This window comes from Phytophthora parasitica (assembly GCF_000247585.1).
Source record: "Phytophthora parasitica INRA-310 unplaced genomic scaffold supercont2.29, whole genome shotgun sequence".
Classification (NCBI taxonomy): Eukaryota; Oomycota; class Peronosporomycetes; order Peronosporales; family Peronosporaceae; genus Phytophthora; species Phytophthora nicotianae.
The window spans coordinates 119,315-146,641 of NW_008649015.1; the positions used below are offsets into that span (position 1 = coordinate 119,315).

Genomic DNA, 27,327 nt, shown 5'->3' on the forward strand with positions numbered 1-27,327 from the left:
GTTTTACGCTATTTTCTAGTGTTCCGCATTGAAGGGGCGTTTTCTATGGAAATAAAACCGGGCCTCAGTTTAATAACGTTTACCTCAAACCCTATCTCCAAGAGATGCATTTAAACCCGAAGCACCAGAGTCCAAATCGGGAATTGTTCTTCAACTCAAGTTTTTTTGCTCAAATTGGCCCCCAGTACGCACGATTGTAAATTGTAGCCCTAACCCATTCTCAAAATTTATGGTTACAAGCTGTAAGAACTAAATCAGAGCTTAAATAAGAGAAACACGATTATAGAGGGGGCTTCGCCCCAAATATTGAGTAACCAAATATCCAGAGCCTCCCGGGCGCAGCACGGCATTAGTTGCATTGATATCATATATAGGAGTATATCGGTTTTATCAGGTATTGGTTAGGATAGTTTAATCTGTACCAGTTTTGGTTGGTAAATGGTGGTGAAATGGTGTGGATTACATCAGTTGTCCAAAATGGGTCTACCCACAATTCGCAACTCCGTGGTAGGGGGATATCGCCGAGAGTGTCCAGCCAAAAGAGGCTTCAAGCCAGCGACCGACACTCAAGCCGCTGCGGAGAGGTCTCTGGCGCGCTCCCTATCTCTTCTCGTTTTTCTTCCATTGCCCCATGCAGACCACGACGACCAGACCGGGCGGCCAGGCGGCTGCCCGCAAGAACAGTAGCACTGGCAACGGTTCCAAGGGCAAGAAGAAGAAACCGCAGCAGCCTAAGAGCAATGGCAATGGCAAGGATGCTGAGCCTGCGCCCGCGGGTCCGCGGCCCGTGGTCCCACCGCCGGTGTCCGGACCTTGGGGCAACCCGAAACCCGCAGCAACTAGCGCACCCCCACCGGGCTTCGCTCCCAGCCCTCCCAAGTCTACCTCGGGCTTCAGCGGTGGGTACTCTCGAATAGTAGTACGGTTATTGACTGTTTTTCTTAATATTTTATATGTATATATTCTGCAGATGCGCATACGAGATTGCTGCGGCATCGTGCGCTGTTCGCGTTCCGCTACTTAGTGGGCAAAGCTGTGGAGCTGCAACTCGTGGCCTCTGACGAAAGATACGCCGGTGTCTTGGACTGCGTGGACCCGGACGATTTCTCGGTGGTATTGAAGAGCACAAAACGGCTGAGCAGTGGCCCCAACGCCAAGCCGTTCGAGGACGGCAGTACCGTCATCTTCAGACGCCACCAACTCGCACATTTAGTGGCGGACGGCTCGGTCAATTACACAGACGGCGTGTTCTCGTCAGGCGCTGCCGTTTCTGGTGGATTCCGCACAGACACAGAGATCAGTGGACAGAAGGGAGAGCATTTGTATGGACGAGAGCTGGAGGCGGCCAGTTCGTGGCTGGACCCGGCGTTGGACACCGGATCACTCGAGGACTCGGCGTCTAATGGCAGACGTAAAGGCTGGAACCAGTTCGAAGCGAACGAGAAGCTCTTCGGCGTCGTATCGACGTATGACGAGAATATTTATACGACCAAGCTGGACAAGTCCAAGATCTCCACAGAGCAGTCACGTGCGGCCGAGAAACTAGCACAGGAGATCGAGCGCCAGTCGGCTGCGGGGAATTTCCATCTGCTGGAGGAGCGTGGACAGACTGCACGTGGCGATAAACACGCTAACGACTTGGACGAAGAGGCCAGGTACAGCTCCGTGGATCGCAGAGGCGCTCCTGGTGGTAACGCGTATGTTCCTCCGGCTATGCGGAATGCGCAGCGTCAATCCAGCGGTGGCAAGTCACAGCCGAAGGCACCAACTCCAGCTCCTCCTTCAGAACCGACACCTGCTGCAGCTCCAGCGCCACCCGCTGCGCCTAAGCCTTTGTCTTTCAGTGAAGCGGTCACTGGCCGATCAGCTGCTGCACCTGCAGCACCGAAGGAGGCCTCCAAAAGCACTTCAGATGAGAAGAAAGTGGCTTCTGCTTCCCCGAAGAAAGAAGCAGCGCCTGCACAGGTGAATGGCAAGGATGCGAAGCCCGCTGCAGTGAAAAGCCCGAAGAAGAACACTGCGAGTGGAAAGGATCAGACGGAGACTAAGACTGAGAACAAATCTACGTCCAAGACGACGACACCTACTACGACTAAGAAGGAGGAGACGCCCAAGACAGCTCCGAAGAAGGGATTGAACCCGAATGCCAAGGAATTCAAGCTGAGCGCTTCCGCAGCCGAGTTCACTCCGAGCTTCTCGATGCCACCGGCAGTAAAAGAGCACGTGTCGTCGCCCTACCGTGGCGGCTCTCCTGGTCACGTGCCGTACCCGCATCCTGGAATGGGCTACCCTCCGCCGATGCAAGAAGAATGGATGTACGATAGTATGGCTGGAGAAGAAGGCGGCGAGATGGGAATGCCTCCTTACGGCTACGGTGTGCCGATGGGACCCAATGGAGTGCCCATGATGTATCCTCCTATGATGCCTCAGCAGAATATGCGCATGATGGGCGGCCAACGCGGAGGCTACGGCTACCAGCAGCACGGATACAACCCCCGGGGTTACTATTCGCCACCGAATGGTGGCTTCCCGCCGTACGCGGGTGTAGGTCCTCAGCCTCCTCTACCCCCCACGCCCAGCGGCGATGAGTCCCCTGGTGAAGCTCCTGCAGATAGCGCACCAGCTCCCCCCATGCCTAAGACGGCACCTGAAGTAGACGCCACTCCGAAACAGCAGTCATCGGCCCCCAAGAAAAAGTAGACGAGATGTTAGTAGGGCAGACGATCGCGAGAAAGCACGAATTCAAGGAAGAGGATGATGGAGAGACGAGTTCGAGGAGTTTTTGCGTATATATCTGGGAAGTACTGCTGATCTTTTGGGCCTTTGTGTCCGTCTCTGTGTGTTGTGTTCATAGACTGATAAGCAAGACCAGCGGGGGTTTCAAGTCGCAATTTGGACTAAATTTTAGTCTTCTTGAAGCGACGTTGCCAAGCTCCCGACATTATTGACGTGAAGGTGGCAGTGCATCATGCTGCCACCCATTTACAATTCTTCGAATGGGTTGTCGAATGATCGCCGTGGCAGTGGAGTCAACGGGGGCTTCTTGAATGACAACAGGAAGCAAACTGTTGCGGGGCTGTCCTCTCCTAGTCGTAGTGTGCCCAATGGTGTTTTGTCTGCAGCATCAGGGTTGGATCAAATGGCAGAGCGTGTGCATGCACTGGAACGCGAGAACGAACGCTTTCGGGAAGAATTACAGCATCTTCGACACATCTCCTCAAACAACCAGCAACAGCATGAAAACGACAAGGTACGATCGATCCTGTTGGCTTCGAGAGGTAGAAGGCTAACGCTAACGTTTGGTACTAGCTCTCAGTCGGAAAAGTTGCTGAAGATCTTCAACGGCTTGCCCATTCCTTCAACACTAAACTCCAAGCAGACACGACTCACCAACAACGCGAACAGCAGAAGACAGCGTTGTTATTCGCAGAGATCGCGCGTCTTGGGCACCGAGTGGAGGGGTTAGAAAGTGAATTAAGAGGCGTTGTCGATGATACTCAACGGAAGTTCGATGCTCAGGAGCAGCACGCACAGTTCATGGCGTCCGTTAGTTCGAAGCAGCAGCATCAAGCTCAATCACCGACCCGGACCGCAGAGCTTCAACGACAACTGAGGGACATACAGGATGCGATGGTACAGCTTCGTAGTGAACTGGATGCAGACCGCAGTGCAAGATGGAAGAACGATGCCGCTGTGGACGCCAAACTGGACGCTCAACTCGAGCGATTGAACTCGAAGCTGACGACTGACAAGCGAGACTTAGCGCGTGCGCTGGACGAGCAACGGCAGCTCGTTACAGGGGCTGATTTCCAGCGTGTGACCTCGCACATGCGCGAATTCTCACGCGTAAATGACCATCTATTGGCGCTGGAACGATGGCTACATAGCGAGTTCGGACAGATCAAGCGAGTTTTCCAAGCACTGGCAGGAGATGTGGATTCACGGTTCCAGTGTGTGCTAGTAGAAATTGCCAATGGGCTCAAGATGTGGCACGCAGCACAGACACGACAGGAAGAAGATGTGGGAGTGAGACTGCACGATCTCGAGGAGGCTGTGCGAGCTGTAGCCGTTGCCATGCAACGCAAGCTGCGTACACTGGAGGAAGTGATACCATTGGAAGTGCAAGCTCGACAGAAGAATGAAGACAAGCTGCGAAGACGTGTGGAAGGTGTTGTAAAGGCTTTGGGCCATGCAATCGAGACTAGCAGAGGGGAGTATTTGCCACAGCTTGCACAACGTGTGCACCAACTGGAGCTGAACCAGCGCAACTCTTTAGACGAGATCCAATCTGTGCTCGTCCAACGCATGTATCAACTAGAGGTTGTTCAGCAAAATACTTTAGACGAGGTCAGTATGCAGCATAATGCGATGAGAGAGACGATCCAAGCGTTCATGGAGGACTCGGACGCGATGCTGGTCAGGTTGGCCGTTGCTGTTGAACAAGAGCGAGTTAAGGGGATACAACTTGCTACAGCGCGAGAGGCGTCATCTCTGGATATTCCCAGCCAATTTGCCGCTGAAACGGGACTCATTAGAGAAGAACTAAGCGCTCTTCAAGTTCGGACAACGATACATGAACAGGAGTGTCGTCAGTCAACACAAGTTGCACCGGTGGTCGTACCTGCTGTACCAGTGGAAACTTATTCGAATGAGGACATGAGAATGGAAAGTAAACGAGTCAAGGAAGAGATAAAAGCTCTACAAACTTGGGCAGCAAAGCATGCACAGGAGTGTTTTCAATCCCCACTATCATTATCTGGAGTAGCGGCGTCTGTTGTTGGAGAAGTGGCGACTAAAAGCATCAAGGAAGAGATTGACGAACTACAGGCTTGGACGGTGATGCACGCACAGGAATGTCGTCAATTCTTCGACTTCCTTCACTGGTCGATGGATGATATTCGTCGCGATAGCGCAGTGGTACAATGCTTGGACACTGTAATCGACCAAATTGTGGAGACGCAGGCTTGCGAACACTTGAACGCCCTGGCAAAGGATATTAATGGGACAATAAGGCAGATCGGAGCGAGTTGGCCTGCATCAACTGCGTCATTATTGACGGCTACACCTCCAAAATGCAAGGCAAAGCGTGGCCGACCAAATCGTGTGCAATATTCAGTGCAATTACCAGGTCAGGGAAACACTCAGTCAGTTGAAAAGAAGGCAGAGAGTCCACACAGTGAGGGTGCCTCGGACATGCTGGACTTGTCGATGACGACGTATTACGCCTCGGATATTGATATCCATGGTGTGCAAATGGACCAAACAACTGAGAAAGAAGAGAACAAAGTGGTTTCGAGTGCAATCGACAATCCGATGGAAAGTGGCGAACAGGAAGAGCACCCTACAGCGTGCGTCAATGACGAGGGAGAGGATGAATACAGCATGGACACGACACAAGACGAAGAGAATACAGTCAATCACGCTGTTGTCACTCGCTCCAGCCTTGTTGAGCGCCCACAAACCGAAGCCGCGGAGTCTCAAAGCGATTTGCACGACGCTCTTCAACCAAGTGCGGGGTCACATCCCAGGGCAGAGGAGTCATTGACACTGGATCTGTAACATTGCAGCATGACGGAAGGAAATACTCATAAGGCGCATATCTTAAAATTCCTATGGGATCTGCCCTGAAGTGGTGCGTCGCATGGTCTTGACGTTCACCTCTGCGGGCTGCTGTACCGAACAAGACGCCACTACCGTCGAGTCACGTCCTGATGTTGCCTGGAACTGGTCCTGCGGCGGCGTGATAGGGACGTACCAGCCCCACTGCGGACTTTCTGTCTGCTGTGTGTCTGCGTCCGAGTCATTCACAGCTGCCGCCCCCACCGTCGCGTCCAGCTGCTGCTGCGTCACGCTCTTGCGCAATCCGCCCGTGAGCGCTCTGTGCTGTTGGAAGGCGCCCTCGCAGCTCTCGGCCACGTCGTCACGCGCTTCGTCGTCGCTGTCGCTCTCCTCCATTCGTCTGTCTCGCCTACTACGCGGCGGTGAATCGTCCTCGAATACCTGAGTGAGACTGCCGCCGTGCTCGTCGCACCAGCTTACGGCGGCCGACAATTTGCCGTCGCTGGCCGCCCCTGACGAGCCTTTGCGGGATAATGACGGCGAACCTTTGCGGCGGATGGGCTGCGGTCTCCTATGCCTAGTGGCGGTGGTAGTGTCTGTGTCTGGGGTGTCATTTACGTGCTCCACCTCTGCCTCGGCCAGCTCCAGTGCGTTGAGATACGTGATGACGGACACAGCGGTGGCAGCAGCGGCAGCCAGCACCGGATGATCCTTGAACCACTGCACCCCGCTCGAGAGCTCCTTGGCCGTAGGGAAGAAGGAGTGTTGCAGCGCGTGCGGCATAAGGCCAAGAGTGATGGTGTGCGCAAAAGAGGAGAAATGCGAATGACCGACCACTGGTTAAACGAAAGGGCGAGTGGGACAATAGTGAAAGCAAGAGAAACCGAGAAGCCACTTCAACTTGGGGTAAGGCAAACTGCAGTTGTGACTACTGGGGAGTCTTTTTCACTTTGAAGTATGAAGTTTCGATCGATGTTGCGACTGTTAAAAAATGTACGTTCCTTGGATCTCCATCCGTTCGCTGATCACGAAGGTGGAGTAGGTTGATTGCTGCATCTTGTGCTCTACGGACAGTGTTCGTGTTCGTAGAGCTCGTCGAACAATGGCACTTCAGACCGATTCCATCCGAAGCTTGCCCAGCACATATTTTACCAGGTAGTCATGGAGACAACAGAGGGCGTTAAAACTGGCCGGCATGGTTTATTACCGGTATCTCACCGGTCGGATGTGCTGGTATCGCTTTTCGCAGGGAACACTGTTGAAAGAGACCAGCAGCCAGCCGCCAGAGAGAGAGAGAGAAAGAGCGCCAAAGCGAGCGACACTAAAGTCCCCTGACCTACCCATCTGCGGTACGTGCATTTGTCCTCCCCCCCCCTCCCGTTTACCGCCACCCTGACCACTCGCCCCCCTCATCTCCAGACCATGGCCGACTACGAAGAGGAACCTGATTGCTGCCCTCTGTGTATGGAGGAGCTGGACATCACGGACCAGACGTTCAACGCTTGTCCGTGTGGCTACCAGGTGTGTCTCTGGTGTTGGCATCAGATCAAGAACGAGTACAACGGCCTGTGCCCCGCTTGTCGCCAGCCCTACGCTGAGCTCTCCAAGCAGAAGAACCCGCTGGACCGCGAAGAGTGCGTCGTTCTACCTAAATTCTACTTCATCCTACCGTTAATTCACTAACTGGTGGCTACTGTGACCGACAGAGTGGTACGCCGCACTAAGCAGCGTAAGCAAAAGGAGAAGAACGAGCGGCGTTCAGCAGCGCAGGCCAAACAGGCTACTGTGAACCGCAAGAGTCTCCAGAACGTGCGGGTTATGCAGCGTAACCTGGTTTACGTTATCGGGCTACCCGTGCACTTCGCCGAAGAGGACATTCTACGCTCTAACGAGTGCTTCGGCCAGTACGGGAAGATCGTTAAGGCTGTGGTGAACAAGAGTCACTTGAATACGGACAGAGCCAACGCCACGGCCAGCGCCTACATCACGTTCGCCAATAAGGAGGACGCTCTGTGCTGTATTGTGGCAATAGACGGATACTATCTGGACGGCAGTTTACTACGGTACGCTCTACAATACTTTTTGACAGCAATTGTGGAGTCTGACAGGGTAGAACGCTGCGTTTTTGTATCGGTAGAGCGTCGTTCGGAACCACCAAGTACTGCAATTTCTTTCTGCGTAATATGCAGTGTAACAATCCTGATTGTTTGTACTTACACGAACTGGGAGACGAGGACGATAGCTTCACGAAGGAGGAGATGCAGTCTGGTAGGAGACGATCAGTTTTTACAGGTGAAGAAGCCAAAGCTGACCGAGTGTGGATGTGTTGACTGTAGCTTTACATTCTGGGAAGGCGTTCCGGGATATGTCGATGGCAAATGGACAGATACAAGAGCGAGAAGGCTCACGGTTTCCGCCGCCACATAGACCTCATGCACCGACCAGAACTGCCTCGGCAGCGAATGTTAGAGCTCCGTCTCCAGCACGAGGGACGACACTGGTCAGATCACACAGCGAAGACACACAACGACATGCACAGAGCGCAGCGGCGATATCGAAACTCAGACAGGCCGCAGGGGACAGCAGCAATAGTTCAGGGTCTTCGTCTCCGGATCGTATTGACAGAACAGCACACAACACAGAATACCCCCCACTGTCGAGGGGACATTCGTATAGCAATATCGTAGCAGGTGGACACAGCAGTAGCAGTTATGCAGCGTCAGCTCCAGCATCAGCGTCAGTTCCAGTTGATCCTGTACCAAACAAGAAGCCAGACTTACGGGTAGATACATCACGAGAAGAAGACAAGAAACAAGCAGTGGAAACGGTGGTAGGTCCATTAGAAGCTCTGAAATTGGCGACAGGGTCATCGACAGAGCAGCCGGCATGGGCACAACCGTTCCCGACGCCCGTAGTATCCCAGAACGAGAGTGAAGAGACGAATACTGGAGACAGCAGTGCAGGCGTTTACAGTCCATTTGGACTTGGATTCGACGGCGGCATCCGACGTGCTAGCAGTGCGAAAGAACTCACGTCAAAGACCCCAGTATCTGGCGATGTGTGGGGATCGTCGACCACAACTAACACTACGCTCGACTCGTTCCCGTCTGCTGCTCCAGCGATGTCTGCGTCTGCAAGTTCCTCGTCGTCATTTGCATCGATCGATGCGATTTTCAGTCAGCATAACGACTCGTCCGAGGCACTTGCAGGCCTGCTAGGTGTCCAGTTATCTTCCAACCCGTTGGCACAACCGCTAGCTGCGCCGACTAAGGATGGACATACCTCTCGTTTTTCATTCGCAAACCCTGCAGATTCTGGCCGTATGCAGACGACGGCCCACTACGAATTACTGGACGGAACGACAGTGAATAACAGGAGCTCATTCGGTGGATTTGACGCTCCACGTTCTGGAAATGCTTCGACTTCTTCAGGATTCCCAGCGACGGACAGGTCCGGGTTCCCACCACTTGGAAGCTCTCAGCACCACATGCCACCGCCGCATCCTTCCAGAAGTTCGTTCAGTAGTGACTTCCGCAGCAACGACCTGCCTCTCGGTGGTAGCAGCGCTCTAGGTGGCGAGTCTGGCGGCCTGGCGTTCCTTCAGCAGATGCTACCGAATGTGAACATCAGCTTTGGAGGGAACTACCCTAGTTTATCTGGATCGGAACCGAGCGGAGTGGACGCCACGACTATACCTACTCGCAGTGCGAGTACTGGGCGTGGGCGTAACACTGGTCGTCGGCTTTTCGAGCGCAGCCAGAGCGCTGGTGGTGGATTGGTCTCGCCTGATTCGTGGGACGGTGGAAGTCTGAGCTCGCTGGGGTTCGACGGACAGTCCAGCGCTCGACGAGCATCCAGTGGGTCGTCGTTTTATGATCCGGCCTTGGTTCCGCAGTCGTCCAGTGGACTCTCTAGCAACGTTTACGGCTTTAATTCCGCAGGTTCGATGACCCAGAATGACGGCGATTTCGGTGGCGATGCATACCGCCGCTCAGGCTCGTTGGTCAACAACAGTTAGAACAGAGGAAAGATTTCCTTATTCAGTGATTTATTTTGACCAAGACAAAGCACATGGAAGTCCTGAGCGCAGCTTATTACACACAGTTGGAAGGCGAATGGAGGACGAAAAGAACGAACAATGAAGTTACGAGTCCCGTGCCGGAAGACAAATAACACAACACACAAGAGAACATACTAGCTCATATGAACTGACGCAGAAACTGAAGAAAAAGTAAAAAGGAGAGCGCAGATTTCTCTGAAAGAGCGACCGTGGTGAAGGAGCTATCAAGACGCCACACAACACACATACATGGCAAACAGCTATTGGGCTAGCAGTATTTTCAGCAGATTTTGCCTTCGTCCTGATATGTCCGAACACAAACACGGGTCGCTTTTTGTCCCTTGAAAAGTCCGCGTTCTTATGTTTTGTTGGTTTGTCTGCTTTAGTTAGCGACGTTTCAAGGGCCGAAATGGATAGTCGCCGAGTGCTACTAAACAGGTTGAGTGCATTGCTTAGTCCAAGATGTGAAGGCTAACACCTCTTTTTCTTCTTCTCAGACGATGTGCTTCGACCGCGACGAAGCCAGTGACAATGTGGATGTCAAATTTGCGACTGGCCCTCTAGATAACGACAACCCTGAGAGCGAAGTCGATCCAATGGAGCAATTACACTACGATATCGGTGAAGCAACAGAAGCCTTGAGTGACGAAGAGACTGGGGAAAAGTATGGCCCACCGGATCACGAAGCAAACAGTGGCAATGACATTTCGATCTATGAGCTTGGGTCTGAGCCGCCAGATGACGTCAAAGAACTGCAAACTAGCAGGGGGTTCGTGGCTGCGTGGATTCTTTCAAGCTTTCCCGATATCACAAGTGAAGCGGAGCTGAAGTCACAAGCCGAGCAAGCAGACTACAACGCGCCGTGTGATTCCGAACGATGTCTGTGCGAAGAGTGCAGCACCTTCGCCGCTGTCTTCGTTTGCCAAGACTGCGGTCTCGCCCTCTGTTTCCGATGCACGGACGCTATCCATATCGTGAGTAGTGTTCGTTTTCAAGCACTTTTACGTGCAATTTCATTGTACCATCACTAACAGGTAACTCTTTTTAACGATCATAGATCCCGTCGCTCTCGGCACACCACATTCGTTTTGGTCGATCCAGCAATACCAACCAAGCGCATGATTCTCAGCATGAAACCCGCTTCGAAGTTGAAGCCGCAGTGGTATCTTCAACTCCAAAAGCTCTCACAACGAAGACAGTACCACAACTACCAGAGTGTCGGTTGTCCCTCCCTGCCGGGACGCACATTTTCTTTCGAGCTCCGGATTGCTCACGTTGGTCACGCGAATTACTTCATGGAACTCTCATAAGTCGGGAACCTGCCACGACCTCAAGTGATGGAACATTTTATCATCGCGTGCTCTGGTTACGAGGCGTGGAAGCCTTACCCAACGGCTTCTTCCGTGCAGCTCTGACACTCCCCGGTTGGGACACTAGCAGCGAAAATGAAGTCAACATTGGAGAGACCTTTTGGCACCACGAGATTGGAGTATTCTCAACGCATCTTGGTGCGTTGCGTGCTGTCATTACAGCGGAGCAGATCGCGCGTGGTAAATACCGACGCGAACTGGAAGGAGGACGTATACACCGCCATATCAAGCTAGATAATAGCGATGAAGATCAACAGGAAGCGTTCCCGTCTTCCAAAGTATTAGATGAAATTATTGTGGAGACTTCAGCGACGCTTGGCAGTGAGTTTAAGGTACGGCTTACGCGTCAGGATGATAGGAAATTCCATCAAGAACTTGCTCAAGGCGCATGGAACTTCCGCAATTGGATGAGTACCATCGGACGTGCTGGTAATTTACGCGAAGAAGACGCTGTACCATTTGAACTTGGGGTAGCTAGTCGCGAAGAAGACGCATACAATGAGGAGCTGGAGAAACCAATACCTACACCCTGGTCTCCTGCTACTCGCATTCGCTACTTCATGATAGCTCAGCACGACTTGGTGTTCCCCGAGCGCGTGTGTCGACAGCATCTTCGTGCGATTCTGGAGCAATTACTGTTTGTGTATGCGGGTTTTGCTTGGCGAATGTGGCATGAATACGTGGAGCGGCATCGTGAACGAGAAGAGCAGCAGAATCGCGAACACGCTGCTTGTGTATTACAAGCGTGGGCTCGACGGATGGCCGAGAGAGAGCGCCAAAAGGAACGCCAGCTCCTCTTAAACATGGCATTAGGGTCTTCAATTGATGCACTGGAACTCTATCGACGTCGACAGATCGAAGCAACGAAGCTGTATGTCTTCCTCACTCGGCAGATGGACGAACGGAAGCGCAATGCATTGAGACGATGGCGAGAAGTTGTAGGGCCTAGTAATCCACCGCCGTCACCAGCTATAACGTGGCATCCAAGTCACGGAATGAAGGCCATGCTGCCTAAACTACCGCGTATGGGAGCTCGACGACGTACTGTTCAAGACAAATCGGTTGCACCTGGAACCCAAGTGATCATCGAAGACATGGCGGCGTACAAATTATTCAAAGCTAATCATGCTGGTCCAGCGGATACATCATATTGGGTCATTCGAACACGGATACTTGCCGGGGCGTGTCCTGTTGGCCCTTCCTTTCGCGAGGCACGAAGGCTGGTGTCACGTACGGACTTCGCTACAAGCGTTCTGCTGCAACAGATCAGTGTGTTTGTGTGTCTATTGGAACCCGAGGAACTGCAGAGTGTGGAGAAGGAGACTGACTGGAGTTATGAACGTCAAGTTCACATCAAGTATCAAGCGCTATGTACGGAGTTGAAAGGCTCCGAGACAGTCAGCAAACGCCATGTTGCACTGGCACAACAAGCGCTGATCGAATTCGATGCTGACGTCGGTAGTGCCTCGGTGGGGGGCTCTGGAACTAGGGACAATAGGATGAGAAGAGCATCGCTGTCAGTCAAACAACGACAAGAAGAGGATGATGCTGAGGAAGCTAAGACGAAAGAGGCTCGTGAAGCGCTGGAACAAAAGCTTCAACTGGCTGGACAACAAGCAGTCAAAGCTTCACAAGAGCTAGCGCGGTTGGGTATGATGCAGCTTGATTTCTTGTATTTCCCTATCGAACATAACGGTGTTCCAGACAGCGACAAGTTGATCGCATTCCTCGAGCAACTCGAGTCTAGACTTCGTGATGGTAAGAACCTGTACATCTTCAGTCGTCTAGGTCACGGTCGAACGGGGATCGTGTCGGCGTTGCTCCTTGGTCGTGTGTATGGGATAACAGCATCGGAGGCTCTGGAACGAGCCCAGGGGGTCCACGACTGTCAACGTCCAGGAGCACCTCGAGGCTTGAGCTTCTGTTCTCCAACTACTGCACCTCAATTAGCGTTTGTACGACGAACTCTAGCACGCTCGACGGGTCCTATCTACGTTCCTTTAGTGCTTGAGAACTCAGCTGACGGCTTCCGTTCAACGCGAGTGCAGCAACGAGGGTTGTTAGCAGAGCCCTATATGAGAGACGAAGGGTTCATGATCAGCGCTGTTGGTGACACTAAAGCACGGGAACGTGAATCATTGGAGCTGAAGCGGTTAGAACGTATAGCACGACGTGAAAGTACAGCTGCGGGGTTGCAGCGTGAGCGACGCAAACAGAAGAATGAACACGACAGCATGGAGATTGAAGAACGTGATCAAGCCGCTCGAGAGGTGATGGAAAATATTTACAAGAACATGGAGGGCTGAGTAGCGGTTCATTATTAAGGGTTTATACTATGCAGCGAAGTTTTACCGACCGTTGGGCTTACATGACGCTGCACTTGGCACCGCACGCTGGTTCGAGATTCTCCACTTCGGCTTCAGCCTTGAGCTTGGCTACGTCCTCCTCCTTCATCATCTTGGGCGATGCTGGTGCATTAGATGGCGTAGCTGTCGCCTTCGGAGTGGTCTTGGGCGACGCTGCTGCCTTCGGAGACACCACCACGGGTGCAGGTGCAGGACCGTTGATCGCCGGCGTAGGGGGAAAGGTTGACGCATCCGCCACTACGGTCTTTGGCCCACTCTGCGCTGCCTTAGTCGTGGTCGCAGTCTTTGTTGGTTCAGGCTTCGCCTCTGGTGTCTTTGCAGTCTCAACCTTCGGCTCTGCTTTGACAGGCTCGCTCTTCGTGGATTCAACTTTCACAGGCTCAGTCTTGGCCACCTCAGTCTTAACCGGTGACGCAGCAGGAGCTGTCTTCACCGGTGATGGAGCAGGAGATGCTTTGGCCTTCGCCTCCACGGCACCAGGTTTTGGTGGAGAGGCAGGAGTGGCCTTGACTTCTGTAGGCTTTAAGGTGACGGCAGGTGCCGCTTTTGAAGCCTCGTGGGTGGACGTAGGAGCGCTACTAGTCGACACAGTCGCCTCTGTCTCGTGGTCTTCGTCATCCTTCACGGCTGGAAGACGTGCAGCCACAGCAGCAGCATCGACTGGACCTGGACTCGCCAGTCCATTTGTCATGGAGCTACTGCGAGGACTCGTAGGGTTTGAACCGAAGCCTGCGATGCTGCTGGAACGACTCATAGCGTCAACATCGGAGAACTCGCTGCTGTCGATACGATCAGCACGACCAAGCTGGTCCACCTTTGATGGACTGAGCGCCTCCATGCTGCCCCGACGTGCCTGTGGGTTCTTGATGTACTTGGTTGTCTCGGTCTTGGCCTTACCGCCACCATCGACGGAAAGCTGGAAGGTGAAGGTGAGACTCGTACCCTTAGCACCGCAGGTGACGATACCACCGGGTGTGTCGCTCTTGGGCTTGGCGACGTGAGTCAGCAGTTGGTTGTGCGTCTTGCGGACACGGTTCGAGTCCACAACTCGGAGGTTGAGTCCATCGTCACCGTAGCGGAGACTAGTCGCGTTCGTGCAGCCTTCCTTCTCCACTTGAATGTACATCTCACCCTTGGTAGCCGAGAGCTGCAGACTGACGCCTTCACGCTGACCCACCACCTTGTTGTTCAGCGAGTACGTGCTACCATCCTTTCCGTCTGAAGTACGGAGCACGAAAGGGGTCTGATAGGTCAGCGGAGTGCCGTTTGCTTGCTGCTTGTCACCACGAATTGGGGCACTGAGGTTCCAAACAAACCAAAACGTGAGTAAAGCACGAATAGTGGGAATAGTATCGTATTAAAATTGTGACGTACACGATGAATTCGGCTTCTACGAAGCGTTCCTTGACTTCATCCTTCACAGGGGGTACCACGAGCAACTGGGTCTGCGCTTTACCAGGCAATTCGAGGAAACCCAGGAAGGTCGGAGTGCTCTCGACAAACGCTGACTTGGTCTGCAGCTTTACCACATCTCCGAACCGAATGGTCTCGTTCACGTTGCTCATAGTTTGTGAAAGTCTGTGGATGAGTCGAAAGGCGAAGGCCTGGGGCTGTGGCCGAGCGCTGGGAAGTTTGGGAATGAGAAGGTAACACCTCCCAGGCCGTTGATGCTGAGGAATGCGAAAAACAAAACAACTATTGTTGGGCTGCTATCAATAGTGATGCAGTCTCCCTCCTTGTGGCGCATTTGACCAGAATAGCTCGCTTGGATGTGAACGTCGTCAGGTCTCAGGAATTGCTTGTATTTTTAGTCGCCGCCTCAATATATATACCTAAGTTATCATGATATACTAAAGTACCATCATGAATTCTTGGATACATATTGTTTTTTGTTTCGGGTCGATGATACACGAGAGCAAACTCATGCGTACCTAACGACCTCGGAGTAGGCATCTCCGGGCACTTGGGTCGGAACCCAAGTGAGTAGTTCTTCATTCTTGAGAAAGATATTTCGCGCTGCGTTCACGTCGCGGTCGATCACAAGTTCACAATGGTTGCACTCGAATACTTTCTGACTCGTAATGCTGTAGTTGATTCTCCCACAGCACCAACACGTTTTCGTAGTGTAATGCTCTTCACACTCTACCATTCTTCCTCCACTGCGCTCCATCTTATACGCAAGCATCATCTTGAACTTGTAGTGAGACCATGTGAGCATAGCTCGAGATGTCTTTCTTGAGATGCGCTTTTGCTTGGAAGTCATATCCGACGTCTGGAATGAAGGAAGAAGAACTTGTTTAAAGTTCGTCGATAGCCAGCCGGAAACTTTATGATGCATGTCAGCAATCATAGCTTTCACTCGATTGAAGCACTTGGTCAAGCGCTTTTGCATACGGTAGCATTTGCGCTTGTTAGTCTCCTTAGTATGTCTTGAGATCAAACGATCGATCGTGAGACATCTTCGAAATATATACTCGTTGGCATCATCTACGCCCAATGTTAGACCGTCGGGGTCATACATGGTGATGAAACTACGTACTCCTGGATCAATAGCACACGTTCGAGTAGAAGTCGTCTTCTCAAAGATCTTGGAGCGTGGAATACAGAGATAGAATTTCTCATCTCTAGTTCGCTGGAGACGAACGGAGAACTGAAGCTCTGGCATCTTCTCCTTGATCAAATATCCTTCATTCTTAGAGAATCCGAAGTATCTGGGCGTAAACTTTACGATCCCATCCATTGACTTGAAACCTCTAGCTCGAAATTCAATCGAAGAGGAGTTATCTTTCTTTGAATTGAACCGAAGATCTAGAAAAGAAGTTTTCTTGTCTTTCTTCTTGAGAGCTTTGAATAACGCTCTGGATAACTTCAAAGCTTTAGCGAAATCGCGATAAGTAGAATACATAACTTCTTCTGGTACTTCGAGATGGTATTCCGGAAGGTAGTTCATCATCGAGTGCTTCTGAGAGATCGGACGATACTGCTGCGAAAGCTCGGAAAGCTTGAGCTTGTAACAATCCTCCCTTGAACTTTCTACAAGCTTGTTGTAGACGGCTCGATGCGTTCCGAACATCTTATTAAGAAGAATCTTCTGAGGCTTTGTGGGATAAAGTCTGATCTTGATCACGCTATTAGGAGTCTCGCCGGGATTACTTGCTTCAGAAGATGACGGAGAGCTTGGTCTAGATTCCTTCTCAATCACGATATTGAGTTGGAACCATGACTTCTGCTTGATCCCTTTCATTCGCGCACGAGAACGATCGGCCTGAGCTAATGGAAGACATGTTTCGCCCGCCCGTCGACCGACAGACGCTTTCCACCAATCCGGTCTTTCTCCCATGGAGAAAAATTCAAGAATGAGTGAAGAGCGTTCTATATATAGGCTTCTCGTACAGTCAATGGGACACCTTTTCTATCCGAGAACGATACGAGCTATTACGTGTTCGGTAGCGACTTCCGTACGTCCTCGGCCGAGAGAAAGCATTGATATCCGTGTAGCGACTCTAGCGTCGTCCGGTGCTAAGCTTAATGCGTGCTGGAAATGTGTCAGCGCTTCGGACGTCCGGCCTAGCTGTTCGTACACCCTGGCAATGTTCCGGTGAAGACTTGGGTCGTGTAGATTGAGAATTCAATTTGAGATCAATGACATGCTTGATAGTACGGGCGCTTTATGCTTCGCATGACTACATTGTCTTTACTGCCGATTGCATTCTGTTACTCACTTCCCTTCGCCTTAACATGGAGGTATCTCGTCGACTGACGTTTTTACATATTTTTTTTATTGTTCTACCCGCTCCATAATTGTCGTTGAGAAGAGAAAACGATAAATTGGGGACTGCAACTCGAAATCTGGCAGTCGATACAATAACATATACCACATTCAATTATCGTTGTCGAATGCTTTTTAGTCGCCGGCGGCTAAACTGGCATCATGACCCTCTGAATTACTACGCAGGTGTAGTTTAATTTTCGAGCATATTGATATTAGAAATATCACGGTGCACATAGTCACTCGTTGGTCAATTTGGAGGAGTGATCACGTGGATCGCATAAGCCTTATCGTATTCTACACCTTTAGAGTATTGAAACTAGCACTCGGATAGAAAAATAAATAGAAGTGAAAGAGGCCTCCCTCAACGTGGAGCGTGTCAGCTTGTTGACAAATCGGTATGGAGCAAAAATACGGACTTCGGACGAGCCGATTTCTTGGACTGAGGGTGAGCCGACTTCCAGCACTTGGAGTAAACTTCCATAGGAGCAAGCTCATGTCATGGCTTAGCTCACCTTGCGCCTTCAAATTGATCTTGGTCGAAATGCAAGCTTGACAGCCATGCCTTTTGAAGTAACTCCCGTTTCGTCACTTTCTTGAACAGCCGATGGTTAGTTCTCCAGAGGCAAGGGAAAAGATCAATCTGCATCGATTTCTTGGATTACGCCCTGTTGCAGTTTACATTGCAGTTAGCTTTTCGAGTGCCGTTGAGTATTGCAATCCGCGGGGATCATGCAATTGGGCATTGCATTTTAGAATGGCAATACTTCACTTCAACGTTACTTCCCATGTCAAGCTTGCCTCCCTCTACTTAGAGATCTTTCTTCAAGGTCTTTTCGCTTCCTAACACGGCTAAATAGAGCAGCCGAAGCGTTGGCGGAGCAGTTGCGGTATAGCACCTCGCAGCATTTGCTCCAACTCACGCTCTCTACTTCATTAAGTACTATGTAGTAGTATTTGTAGTGTACGTGGACAGCCTTGAGGTACTGCTGGGATTATCTTCACCCCTGGATGAAAAGTCCTACACGGCTCAGTCCTACCGAGCCTGCAACGCACACCGCAATCGTGGTCAGGAGAAAATGAGACTCTGACGCATGATGCTTGAGAGCACTAGAGTGGTAGACAGCAATATGTGGAGTGAGCCATTGTCATTCCTCTCGAAATCCCGATTGTGATTTTATATTTTTGTGAATTCTTAAGGTATTTGAGCTCCTCGCTGCCACCTCCAGCCACGCACTAGGCTGACAAGATAAGAAGTCCTTGATTATTTCAGCCGGTATTAGCTTTTGTGAATACTTCATTTGGTTATGCAAAAAAATATTCAATACTTAAGCACATCTACATGATCGGAAAGAGCAGAATTTTGTTTACATGGCAGGAGTTCGTGTTAATATCAGATCGCCATCTTTTTTATTAGAGTTTCTTTTTTTTCATTTAAAAATATAGGCCGTTTCATCAGTGGCACACTCCTCTCGGAACACAAAGAAAAAAGAAAAATGTAAAGGACCCGAACTTCTCCGGCTGCCATACAAAGAAATCGACGATCGCTTGAGGCTGTCCAAGCCATTTCGCATACCGGTCCGTTAATGAATTAACCGTTCACTAAACCTGCGATAACTTTCGTTCTACTACCTCAATGTACTTGGAATGAGCTTCATTGTAAAGATCTATATTCGCAATAGCACGTAGTAGTTTTCTTAAATGCATGTCTCCGCCATAAATGCCATTACCCCACCATTTAAACTATCAATTTACGGAGGGCTGGGTTTCTGTTTTTGCAGTGTCCAGTATCAAACGATTTTTTTTTTTGGAGAAACCAGGAATCCAGCGATGGATAACTGGAAGCAATTCAGCTTACACTGAATATGTATGAACTGACTGTTGGGGGAATGTTGTACTGACGGGCTATCACTAACGTGCTAGGCGCATATGCGAACTCTCACGGCACAGCACACTTTGCCAGAATGTGGAGTTGACGTTTCGCTTTGAGACGAACTCACTTGCCGAGCGAAAAACAAAACGGCGGCAAGCGGAAAGCATGAGCGTCTCGCGAACAGAAAAAAGAAAGGTGTCCGATCGAAGCGTTACTCCTGACAACTGCGTCGCTTTGTTTAATACTTGTTCGTTCAATTGGTGGCGAGTTACTGTACCCACCAAGCCGGCAGTGCCAAAGCAGTAACAACTAGACCATCGTGGTTTACTATCGAGAGACTCAGCAACAAGTAAATGAAGAAAACCAGCAGGTATTAATAGTTTTCAGGTGATACGTGCTCTTTCTTGGTAATTTTTTTTAGCGTTTCTGACGCAACTTTGGTTTTTTTTTCCAGATTGTATTTATTGCGCAAGGGGCCATCGAACCCAATGGAGCAAATATTGAATCCCAAGACATGATGAGTCTGTCCTGATGCATAGACATATCTCCAAAGATATTATTTTACCGGTGGCGGAACAGACACCTGCTTCGCGACTGCCTATTATCGTTACTGTTGTTGTGGTGGTGGTGGTGGTGGGGTGACCTGACGCGTTTGTCTTCGACGATGTAAATTGCTGGTCTTCTGAACAAGCGAGTTTTTTTTCTGCTGACATATTTCACCGTCGTTCCCTGTATTTTAGAGTTTACCAGCTCACAGCTGGACAACAGTGGTCAACCAGTAAAAAGAGTAAAAAGAGGCTACGTGAATAAAAATATATATTCCCAGCTACGAACAAGTTACAATCAGCATTAAACACCGCAGGTGAATTGAGTAGTATGGATATTCATTTTCTCTTTTTTCATCTTATGCCACTCGCAAAGCTAAAACTAAAATGGCGAGTCTGCCGGCAGGAGATAACAGCTCAGGACCATGCCACCTCTTACCAGCTCGCTCGTCTTGCTCTTCCCTTTTCTTCTTACACAACACACACCGACACGGCTCTCTCGCTCGTGTCGCCTCCCTTACCCACTCTGCAATGGGGTTTTCCAACGAAGCTGCTGCACATTCGCGCTACTCCCTCGACTTTACAGCTTTCCCCCATTGCAGGTTCGCTCTTGCTCTTGACTTCTGTCGTGGGAACGGGTAGTCGTCTAACAATCTCGCAGTCTCCTCTCTTCGATTAGTTCAAGTGCTCGTTGCCGGGCATGTAGGTGAAACCATCAAAGTGAGCCTGTGCACGATGCGTCGCTCCTAGTTCCTGCGTCACGGGCGAGTCACGGGCCATCTCGCGCGTAAAGATGTTGGCAACGTTGCCCGTATCGGCCTCACTGTTCACCACAGGCTTAAACGGCGGCTCCACCTCACGTTTCAGCAGCTTGTCGAAATCGATGCTAGCGAAGAACGGGTGGTCCATAATTTCCTGCACGCCCGACGGGCCTGAGCCTAATCGCTTGGCCGGGTCTCGGCGCAGTAGACCAGTCAGCAGATCCTTGGCGTCTTCCGAGAAAGCCTGGGTGAATACGACGTCCCGGTGCAGAATATTGTGGAACATACGCTTCCGGTTACGGTCGAAGAACGGCGTCTGTCCAGTCATCATTTCATACAGCAAAGTACCGAAGCCCCACCAGTCCACAGCCTTACCGTACGGCAGACCCTTAAGCAGTTCGGGCGCAATGTACTCGGCCGTACCACAGAAGGTCTTGGCGCCATCAGGCACGTCCACATTCTCCTTCGACAGACCGAAGTCCGTCAGTGCGATGAATCCCTTGTCGTCCATCAAAATATTCTCCAGCTTCAAGTCACGGTACGCGATGTTAAGCTCGTGCAAGTGCGACATCGACATGAGCAACTGCGCCGCGTAGAAGCGAGCGCGTTTCTCCGAGAACTTGCGCGATTTACGCAAATGGAAGAACAGCGACCCACCGTTGTAGTAGTCCATGACTAGGTACAACTTGTCTTCGTTCTGGAACGCATACCGCAGACGCACCACGAACGGGTGGTCGATATCACGCAAGATACGACGCTCCGACTTGGTGTGTTCCACCTGGTTCTTAGCAAACACGGACGCCTTCTTCAGCACCTTCATAGCGTAGATGGCGTTGGGGTTCGACGATCCATCGGGAACCTTCTTGCGTACCAGCATAACCTTACCGAACGCTCCCTTACCGATAACCTTGAGCAGATCGAAGTCCTCCACACTCAGCTTCGTGTTCTGCGGAGGCTGCGCGTTCGACTCGGATCGTCCCTGGTTCGACATCTGCGTGTCCGACCGGTTACGGGCTTGTGACATATCCGCAGACGAGTTGGTAGTGGCCACGGCGTCGCTGGCAGTGCGGTTAATGCGCGGGTAGCTCGGCAGTGGCTGCGTGGGGGGCTGGTTATTAGCGCGAGGGCCTTCCGTGGCGCACTCGGTACACACACGTTGAGCCGTACTGGATCCCGGCAAGAACAGTCTGTCGCGTGAGCAGGCGTTGCATACAGCACGGTGACACATGCGGCAATGGTGACGCCGGTCGAACAACGTGAAGTGGAACAGACACAAGTTGCAGTGTTTCTCGCTGTTGCCCATCTTCGAGTTGTTGGCTTCACGTCGCGTGGACTCTTGGCGTGCTAGTTGTGGGGCCGTGGGGGCGGCACCGTTGCCCATAAACGCCGGGGCCGAGGCAGGCGGCTCCGGCACAGGCTTCTCGCCAGCCACGTACGTGGTGGCATCGCGTGTGTCCAGGAACCGAAACAACGCGTCCTGGATCTTGTTGATGCAGAAGGCAGTCACGTAGTAATGGTTCGCATGGGCACGCGGCGGCCTACCAGCCGACAAACAGGTACAACCGGTACGGTGCGGTGCGTCGCCGTCCAGTTTGGTCTGGAACAGTTGATCATTGCTCTCCCAGTACATGGTACGGTGTGCTAGAATGGACTTGACGGACTGGGAGTCGCCGTCCTCAATACGGTGGCTAGACTCGATGAGTGCGATGGCACCATTGCGACGCATCAGCTGGTCGCCGCGCGACTGCAGTAGATACTTGATGAGGACACCACCGTACGAGTATCCGAGGAAATACACGCGTCGGGCCGCAGATCTCGCGACGTACGAGTCCCATAGTGAATCCATGTGTTCCTCCGGACTGGACGAGCCGGGAATTTGCAGTCGTTGCTTGCCGTCACGCATCACGATGACGTTCTTGTTAGGATTGGCCACGATGATACCGTAACCTTCGTCGATAGCTTTGCGGAAGTACTCGAGCATACTGCCACTCTTGACGCCAGCGTGGAGAACCAGGCCGCGACTCCAGAGACCCGGGTACAGGCCTCGACTGACGGCCACAAAGACCAGCAGCTTCTTGCACGTCTCGTAGTTGCGTGACACGAAGACGTTGGCTTTAACTGGTGCCTCTGGTGTGCTATTGGCCGGGATGTAGACCTCTTTGAAGCCCAGTTCCTTACGCATCGAGTCCTGCACGTACTTAACGACAGTGTTGATGATCTCGTCCTGGTGTACGGCCAGATCAGAGTCATCGAGCCCCTTGCCCGTAGCCTTGAGATGGATCATACCCTCGGCGTCCATGGCGTACAGCGGGTGTGAGAACGGCAACACCACCCCACGGTTCGCGGACGGAGCGGCAGCGCGCTGCCCAGAGTGTTGGTAATCGGCCGACGCGGGCGCTGGCGGCATCGTGCCGTTGGCTTGCCACGACTGCTGCGACTGGTAGTCCGAGCCGTTGCTGTAGGTGCGTCCGGGCGCGGACGGCGGGCCGCGCGGGACGCCACCGGCGCCGTTTGCACCGTTAGGATAGTACTTGTTGCCCCCGACGGGCTCTTTGCTTTTGCTCTTCTTTCGCCCCCATCGAGGAAACCGGAACGACATCTTTGACACTGGCAAAAAGATAGACAAGTTAGCACTAGCCTAAAAGCGACAGAGGGCGCATTCGCACTGAAGACACGATGGCGTATGACGCACCTTGAAGAGTCTGCTGACTGTTGCTAACTACGAAGAAGACACAGAGAGAGAGAGAGAGAGAGAGAGAGAGAGAGAACAGAGTCGAGTTAGCCTCTCGACTGCGACGCAGGAGTGTTTTCTCGTCTGAAAGCGGCTAAGATTGAGCCGCTGCCTCCCCCATGTGTTGCACGTACCCTGACGTTGTGGCGGCCTCTACCGCCTGGTGCTGTGGTGCAGCGAGAGAGCGAACCCTTGCCGCTGACGTAGACCAGATGTCGAAGGAGAGCTTCGAGCTGCTGCTTCCTTCTCCTGCGCGCGCCTGGTGGCGTTTGGCCAGCGCAACAATCCGAACTGGACGTCCGTCTATCCGTCGTACGCGAGGCCTCTTCCTCTTGGCTCCGGCCTTGACTCCCCCTCGCGTCGTCGTTCTGAGCGATCCCTAACCTCGGCCATATCGCGCAATTTCATTGGCGAAGACGAGAGCGATTCGACGACTGTAGCCATAAACAGGCCAGTAACGCTGACGCCTGCTTCCTGACAAAAAACCTCATCAAGAAATGGGTACTTACCCCAAATTCGGCAAAGCGACACACTTTTATGAACGTACGTGGATTATTCCTTCGAGGTGAGTGCAGCAAAATACAACCAACACGAACTAAGAAGCTTTGTAGCAGCTCGATAAATTCCTAATGACAAACCTGCCCCTTGCGACTTTGGACAAGAATGCGGTTACTTGTATTGATTTCATACATAGCCACATGTCGACCATTATCTCGGCGTTACACGTATCAAACAAACTTTCATCGATCTGCCCATAATTTCTCTCCGCAATTTTGTTGTGTCGTTTTGGTCATAATAGTCGAGCGAGAGCGATTCGCGATTTGCGAGCAGAAAGAATGGATCCACGTTGTTGAGTGGCCTTATCAAGAAGACATGACAACAAGAACTGAAAGAATCACAATGTTGAATACCGCTTCAACTTGCGATGCCGATCAACCACTACTGCTGATGTGGATCGGCAACGAACCCAGGAGCTATATGAACTTCATCAGGAAGTACAATGTCGTTTAAACAATGGTTTGCTGGACTTTCGAGAGACACTCAACTCATTTGGCTTCTGTATCGATGTTGAAACGGCGATTGGAAACTGGGCACAACGCCCTTTTATACCGCAAGCACTCATATTTCATGACCGCAAACAGCCCCGGTTGCATGAGTCGTCGGCACCAGCAAAGTGACGCAGCGGCCGCAATGTGGACGCTTCGCTGCTACATATACACGTAGCTGCGCACAGCCTGTCTACTTGCCGTTATGTTTGCCGGCACCAAGTTCGAGACTGCAGAAAATAATGGGCATCTGGCTCTTCTTCCATAGTCATAATAAAACCTCACGCGTCGTGAAGTTGTGTGGATACAAAAAATGTCGTTCGAAGCTACGACGACATTCGGACGACACCATCACCATCAGTACGAGTGTAGCCATCGTGTCACGCACAGCAGTCTGGCAAAAAGCCTAGATACTTCTCCAACCAGGATGGCTTGGCGTGGATACGCTTGCCGTTATTTCTTTCGGGCACGGTACTGAATATCCGACCACGTTGTGGCCGACACCACCACTGTGGCGCCGCTATCGCCACTTGATTGCCACTGGCAAGTTGCCATCTCTGCTCTGATCCTCCCGATCGTGCCCCAATTGAGGCAAGTTGCTCAGCTGCGCAGCCGGCAATGTTGATGGCGACGGCAGACTGGTCGCACATAAAGGACGAAGTCGAGAAGAAGATGATGCTTGGCGAGTGAGCTTAGGTTCGATCGTATTGGATGCAATCACTGACTTACGTATATTCACTTTAGTTTACCCTCCTGCGGCTCCAAGTGCTTCCTTCGACACTCGGTAGCTCTTTATCCTCGAGCCCTTCGATCGTGCTCTTCTCTTTCCTCCTATCACTATGGTACCGACGGCACTACCATTTCTTTTTTTTATCGTTGGGTATAAATCGTCAATTATGGGTAATGTTGGTCACTCACTTCTCGGACAGCACGCACAGCAGCTGCGGCACCACCTCGATGCGGAACGGGCCGGGGCCAGCAAACACCTCTCCGTCCACATTGAGTACGTCCTCCACGATCGGCTCAATCACCATCGCCTTCACCTTGTGGTAGCCCACCAGCTCCGACTTGAGGAACGTGTTGCTCAGGTAACGCACAGCGATCTCGGCTGTCTGCATGATGTTGCCCTTGCGGGAATAGATCAGGTCCAGATTGCCGTCCGATGGGTGTGCATACTTCGTCTCAAAGTACACGTTCGAGCCTCCAGCCGAGGTCAGCTCCGACGAAAAGCTCTGCCATTTGCCTGCGTACTTCTCCTCACTAGCAGGGTGGAAAATGGACTCAGCGTCACCCTTCCACTGCTTGGCAGCCGGGTCCGAGTCGTCGTAGATACTGCAGCGTTCCACGTGATGCTGGTCCTCTGCAGTGTCGTCCATGATCTCGTAGTACGTGCGCAGAATCTGCTCACCTGTGTTGGGGTCCACAGGCACATTATCCGACAGAACGTAGCTGATCTTTGCCTCGTGTTTGTGTGGCGCGAAAATGCCACGCTTGACCTTGAGGTAGAAGTATCGGTGCACGCCAAGCCATCGCGTAGCCTCCGACTCCACGGCGATGTCCGAGCCAATACCGTAACTCACACCGGTACAGGCAAACTCGAGACGAGTGGAGCCGTCCTCGTTACTGGCTTGGCACGTCATCACATCGAGCGGACGGATCTTGCGTTTGATGATGCAGTACACCGACGACGCGTGCGTGGGGGTACCCACGCCTTTGCCAAAGGCGTTGTCTGTGCCAGCACAAATGAGCGAAACGGGGGTCGTAGCGACCAGTGTGCGCCACACACTCTCCTCGCGCGAGAACACACCGTTCATGAACTCGTTGACCGTGCCGTCGCCGCCGACGAACACGATGGCTTCGTATTTCATGTCCAGGTCGAACGCCGCGCCGATATCGCGCGCATGTCCGCTGTATTGCGTCTCCTCCACGTCGCACTGGATGTTGGCGAGCTCCAGTAGCGGTCTCCAGTGCTCCCAAACTTTACGTCCGCGACGTCGACCCGAGTGTGGGTTGACCACTACCTTGATACGACGCGTCACGTTCTCCGGCACACGGGCCAGCCATTTCACAAGCGCTTGCAGGGAAGCCACCAGCTTATTGGCTGTGGCTTCGTCACTGAAACGCAGAGTGATGGTACGGTATCGACGCATGAGTCGACGGTGTTCCTTGCCTCGGCCTGGCAGCATGAAGTGCACGTCCACGCTGGTCTTGCTACCGGGCGTGAGCGACGCAGCGAGTAGATCGTCCTTGAAGATCTGGAACTCCTTGGTTTTCTTGCGGAACAGCGACACGCGCTGGCAATTGATGCCGTCGCGGTCCACCTGGACGGTCATCTTGCGCCAGACCGAGCCGATCTGCATCTCCATTTGCGCCGTCATGACGCACTGCTCGGGGAACTCGCGAAGACGGTGCGAGTGCATTTCACGCACGATCTCGCGGGCTGATGCGGCCGTGGAGAAGCGGAAGCGCACTTGACGATTCTCAATCGCCTCGATCGCGGCGTCGCGTTGTGGACAGCCGGCCCAGCTCTTAGACCGCGTGAGTCTCAGACTCGTGGGCGTCTCACCGGCCTCGCTGCTGCTGTCGTTGTCCTGCGCGGGCGCGTCTTTCCTGGGTACGAGGCCTTGCGTCGGTACAGCCACGGTCGAGGCTCGTCGGAAGTGGTTCTTGGCCGGTGATACCGGGCGGTTCGCGGCGTCCTGCAGTATTCGCTCGCGCACCTCGCGGATACGGTCGCGGTCCTCTCCTGTCAGCGCCTCGCCGTCGCTGCTGGCGGCCGTCGCATTCGATAGGCGCTTGGTCTTGACGTCGACATCGTCGTCACTGTCGTCCTGCGGCTCGTGGAACAATTGGTTCTCGTCCTCGATGGTCTTCACGGGCCCGATATGTTCGGGCTCGTCGTCCCTGGCGCTCGTAGGGAGCACCGCCATGGACGTACGTTGCTGGTTGGTAGAGAGATAGAGTTCTCTTGTTGCTGGGAAGTATGCGAATGAACGAACTTGTTTCCGCCCGGAAAATGCTGATTGCGCTCCGTCGGAAGTTGCAGTCAGCTGAAACAGCGATATAGAGACCGCATGGGTTAACATGGTGCATTCGAAATAAAGGTCATAATAAATGCTGGTTGATTTTGAAAGTGGGAGATATTTTAGATGATAGATGAAAGGTATATGCCATGCTCTAGTGAGTACTTGCGAAAAAGTGTATGTTGGCATCATCAGATGCATGGACGGAACGAAAAGGCCCATTA

At 52.2% G+C, this 27,327-nt stretch overlaps 8 protein-coding genes across 8 annotated transcripts; 4 read left to right on the forward strand and 4 right to left on the reverse strand.

Annotated features, from left to right (window-relative positions):
* Positions 1-631: 631 nt before the first annotated feature.
* On the forward strand, positions 632-2,700 carry PPTG_11966 (hypothetical protein; the record flags this gene model as incomplete). The annotated part of the gene is made up of 2 exons (XM_008908141.1): positions 632-899; positions 971-2,700. The coding sequence occupies 2 exons, from the start codon at positions 632-634 to the stop codon at positions 2,698-2,700; spliced, it is 1,998 nt and encodes a 665-aa protein (XP_008906389.1).
* A 268-nt stretch (positions 2,701-2,968) lies between these two features.
* PPTG_11967 (hypothetical protein) lies at positions 2,969-5,559 on the forward strand (the record flags this gene model as incomplete). Its single annotated transcript, XM_008908142.1, has 2 exons — positions 2,969-3,250; positions 3,310-5,559. The coding sequence occupies 2 exons, from the start codon at positions 2,969-2,971 to the stop codon at positions 5,557-5,559; spliced, it is 2,532 nt and encodes an 843-aa protein (XP_008906390.1).
* Positions 5,517-6,374, reverse strand: PPTG_11968 (hypothetical protein). The gene has a single exon (XM_008908143.1). It carries the CDS (start codon positions 6,340-6,342, stop codon positions 5,611-5,613), a length of 732 nt encoding a protein of 243 aa, XP_008906391.1. The 5' UTR covers positions 6,343-6,374; the 3' UTR covers positions 5,517-5,610.
* A 607-nt stretch (positions 6,375-6,981) lies between these two features.
* Positions 6,982-9,577, forward strand: PPTG_11969 (hypothetical protein; the record flags this gene model as incomplete). Its single annotated transcript, XM_008908144.1, has 4 exons — positions 6,982-7,193; positions 7,266-7,622; positions 7,697-7,827; positions 7,896-9,577. The coding sequence occupies 4 exons, from the start codon at positions 6,982-6,984 to the stop codon at positions 9,575-9,577; spliced, it is 2,382 nt and encodes a 793-aa protein (XP_008906392.1).
* Positions 9,578-10,119: 542 nt separating this feature from the next.
* On the forward strand, positions 10,120-13,295 carry PPTG_11970 (hypothetical protein; the record flags this gene model as incomplete). The annotated part of the gene is made up of 2 exons (XM_008908145.1): positions 10,120-10,593; positions 10,677-13,295. The coding sequence occupies 2 exons, from the start codon at positions 10,120-10,122 to the stop codon at positions 13,293-13,295; spliced, it is 3,093 nt and encodes a 1,030-aa protein (XP_008906393.1).
* Positions 13,285-15,153, reverse strand: PPTG_11971 (hypothetical protein). Its single transcript, XM_008908146.1, has 2 exons — positions 14,730-15,153; positions 13,285-14,653 (listed from the first exon to the last, which is right to left on the reverse strand). The coding sequence occupies exons 1-2, from the start codon at positions 14,918-14,920 to the stop codon at positions 13,354-13,356; spliced, it is 1,491 nt and encodes a 496-aa protein (XP_008906394.1). The 5' UTR covers positions 14,921-15,153; the 3' UTR covers positions 13,285-13,353.
* A 4,640-nt stretch (positions 15,154-19,793) lies between these two features.
* Positions 19,794-23,450, reverse strand: PPTG_11972 (AGC/AKT protein kinase). Its single transcript, XM_008908147.1, has 2 exons — positions 22,996-23,450; positions 19,794-22,910 (listed from the first exon to the last, which is right to left on the reverse strand). The coding sequence occupies exon 2, from the start codon at positions 22,900-22,902 to the stop codon at positions 20,218-20,220; it is 2,685 nt and encodes an 894-aa protein (XP_008906395.1). The 5' UTR covers positions 22,903-22,910; positions 22,996-23,450; the 3' UTR covers positions 19,794-20,217.
* Positions 23,451-24,785: 1,335 nt separating this feature from the next.
* On the reverse strand, positions 24,786-27,201 carry PPTG_11973 (hypothetical protein). The gene has a single exon (XM_008908148.1). The coding sequence runs from the start codon at positions 27,164-27,166 to the stop codon at positions 24,995-24,997; it is 2,172 nt and encodes a 723-aa protein (XP_008906396.1). The 5' UTR covers positions 27,167-27,201; the 3' UTR covers positions 24,786-24,994.
* Positions 27,202-27,327: the final 126 nt, after the last annotated feature.

Coding starts and splice junctions, on each gene's coding strand:
- PPTG_11971 (XM_008908146.1), bottom strand. CDS start 14,920: ATGAGCAACGTGAACGAGACCATTCGGTTCGGAGATGTGGTAAAGCTG. Junction 14,654..14,729: donor GTAGAAGCCGAATTCATCGT/GTACGTCACAAT, acceptor TTGGAACCTCAG/TGCCCCAATTCGTGGTGACA.
- PPTG_11972 (XM_008908147.1), bottom strand. CDS start 22,902: ATGTCGTTCCGGTTTCCTCGATGGGGGCGAAAGAAGAGCAAAAGCAAA.
- PPTG_11968 (XM_008908143.1), bottom strand. CDS start 6,342: ATGCCGCACGCGCTGCAACACTCCTTCTTCCCTACGGCCAAGGAGCTC.
- PPTG_11973 (XM_008908148.1), bottom strand. CDS start 27,166: ATGTTAACCCATGCGGTCTCTATATCGCTGTTTCAGCTGACTGCAACT.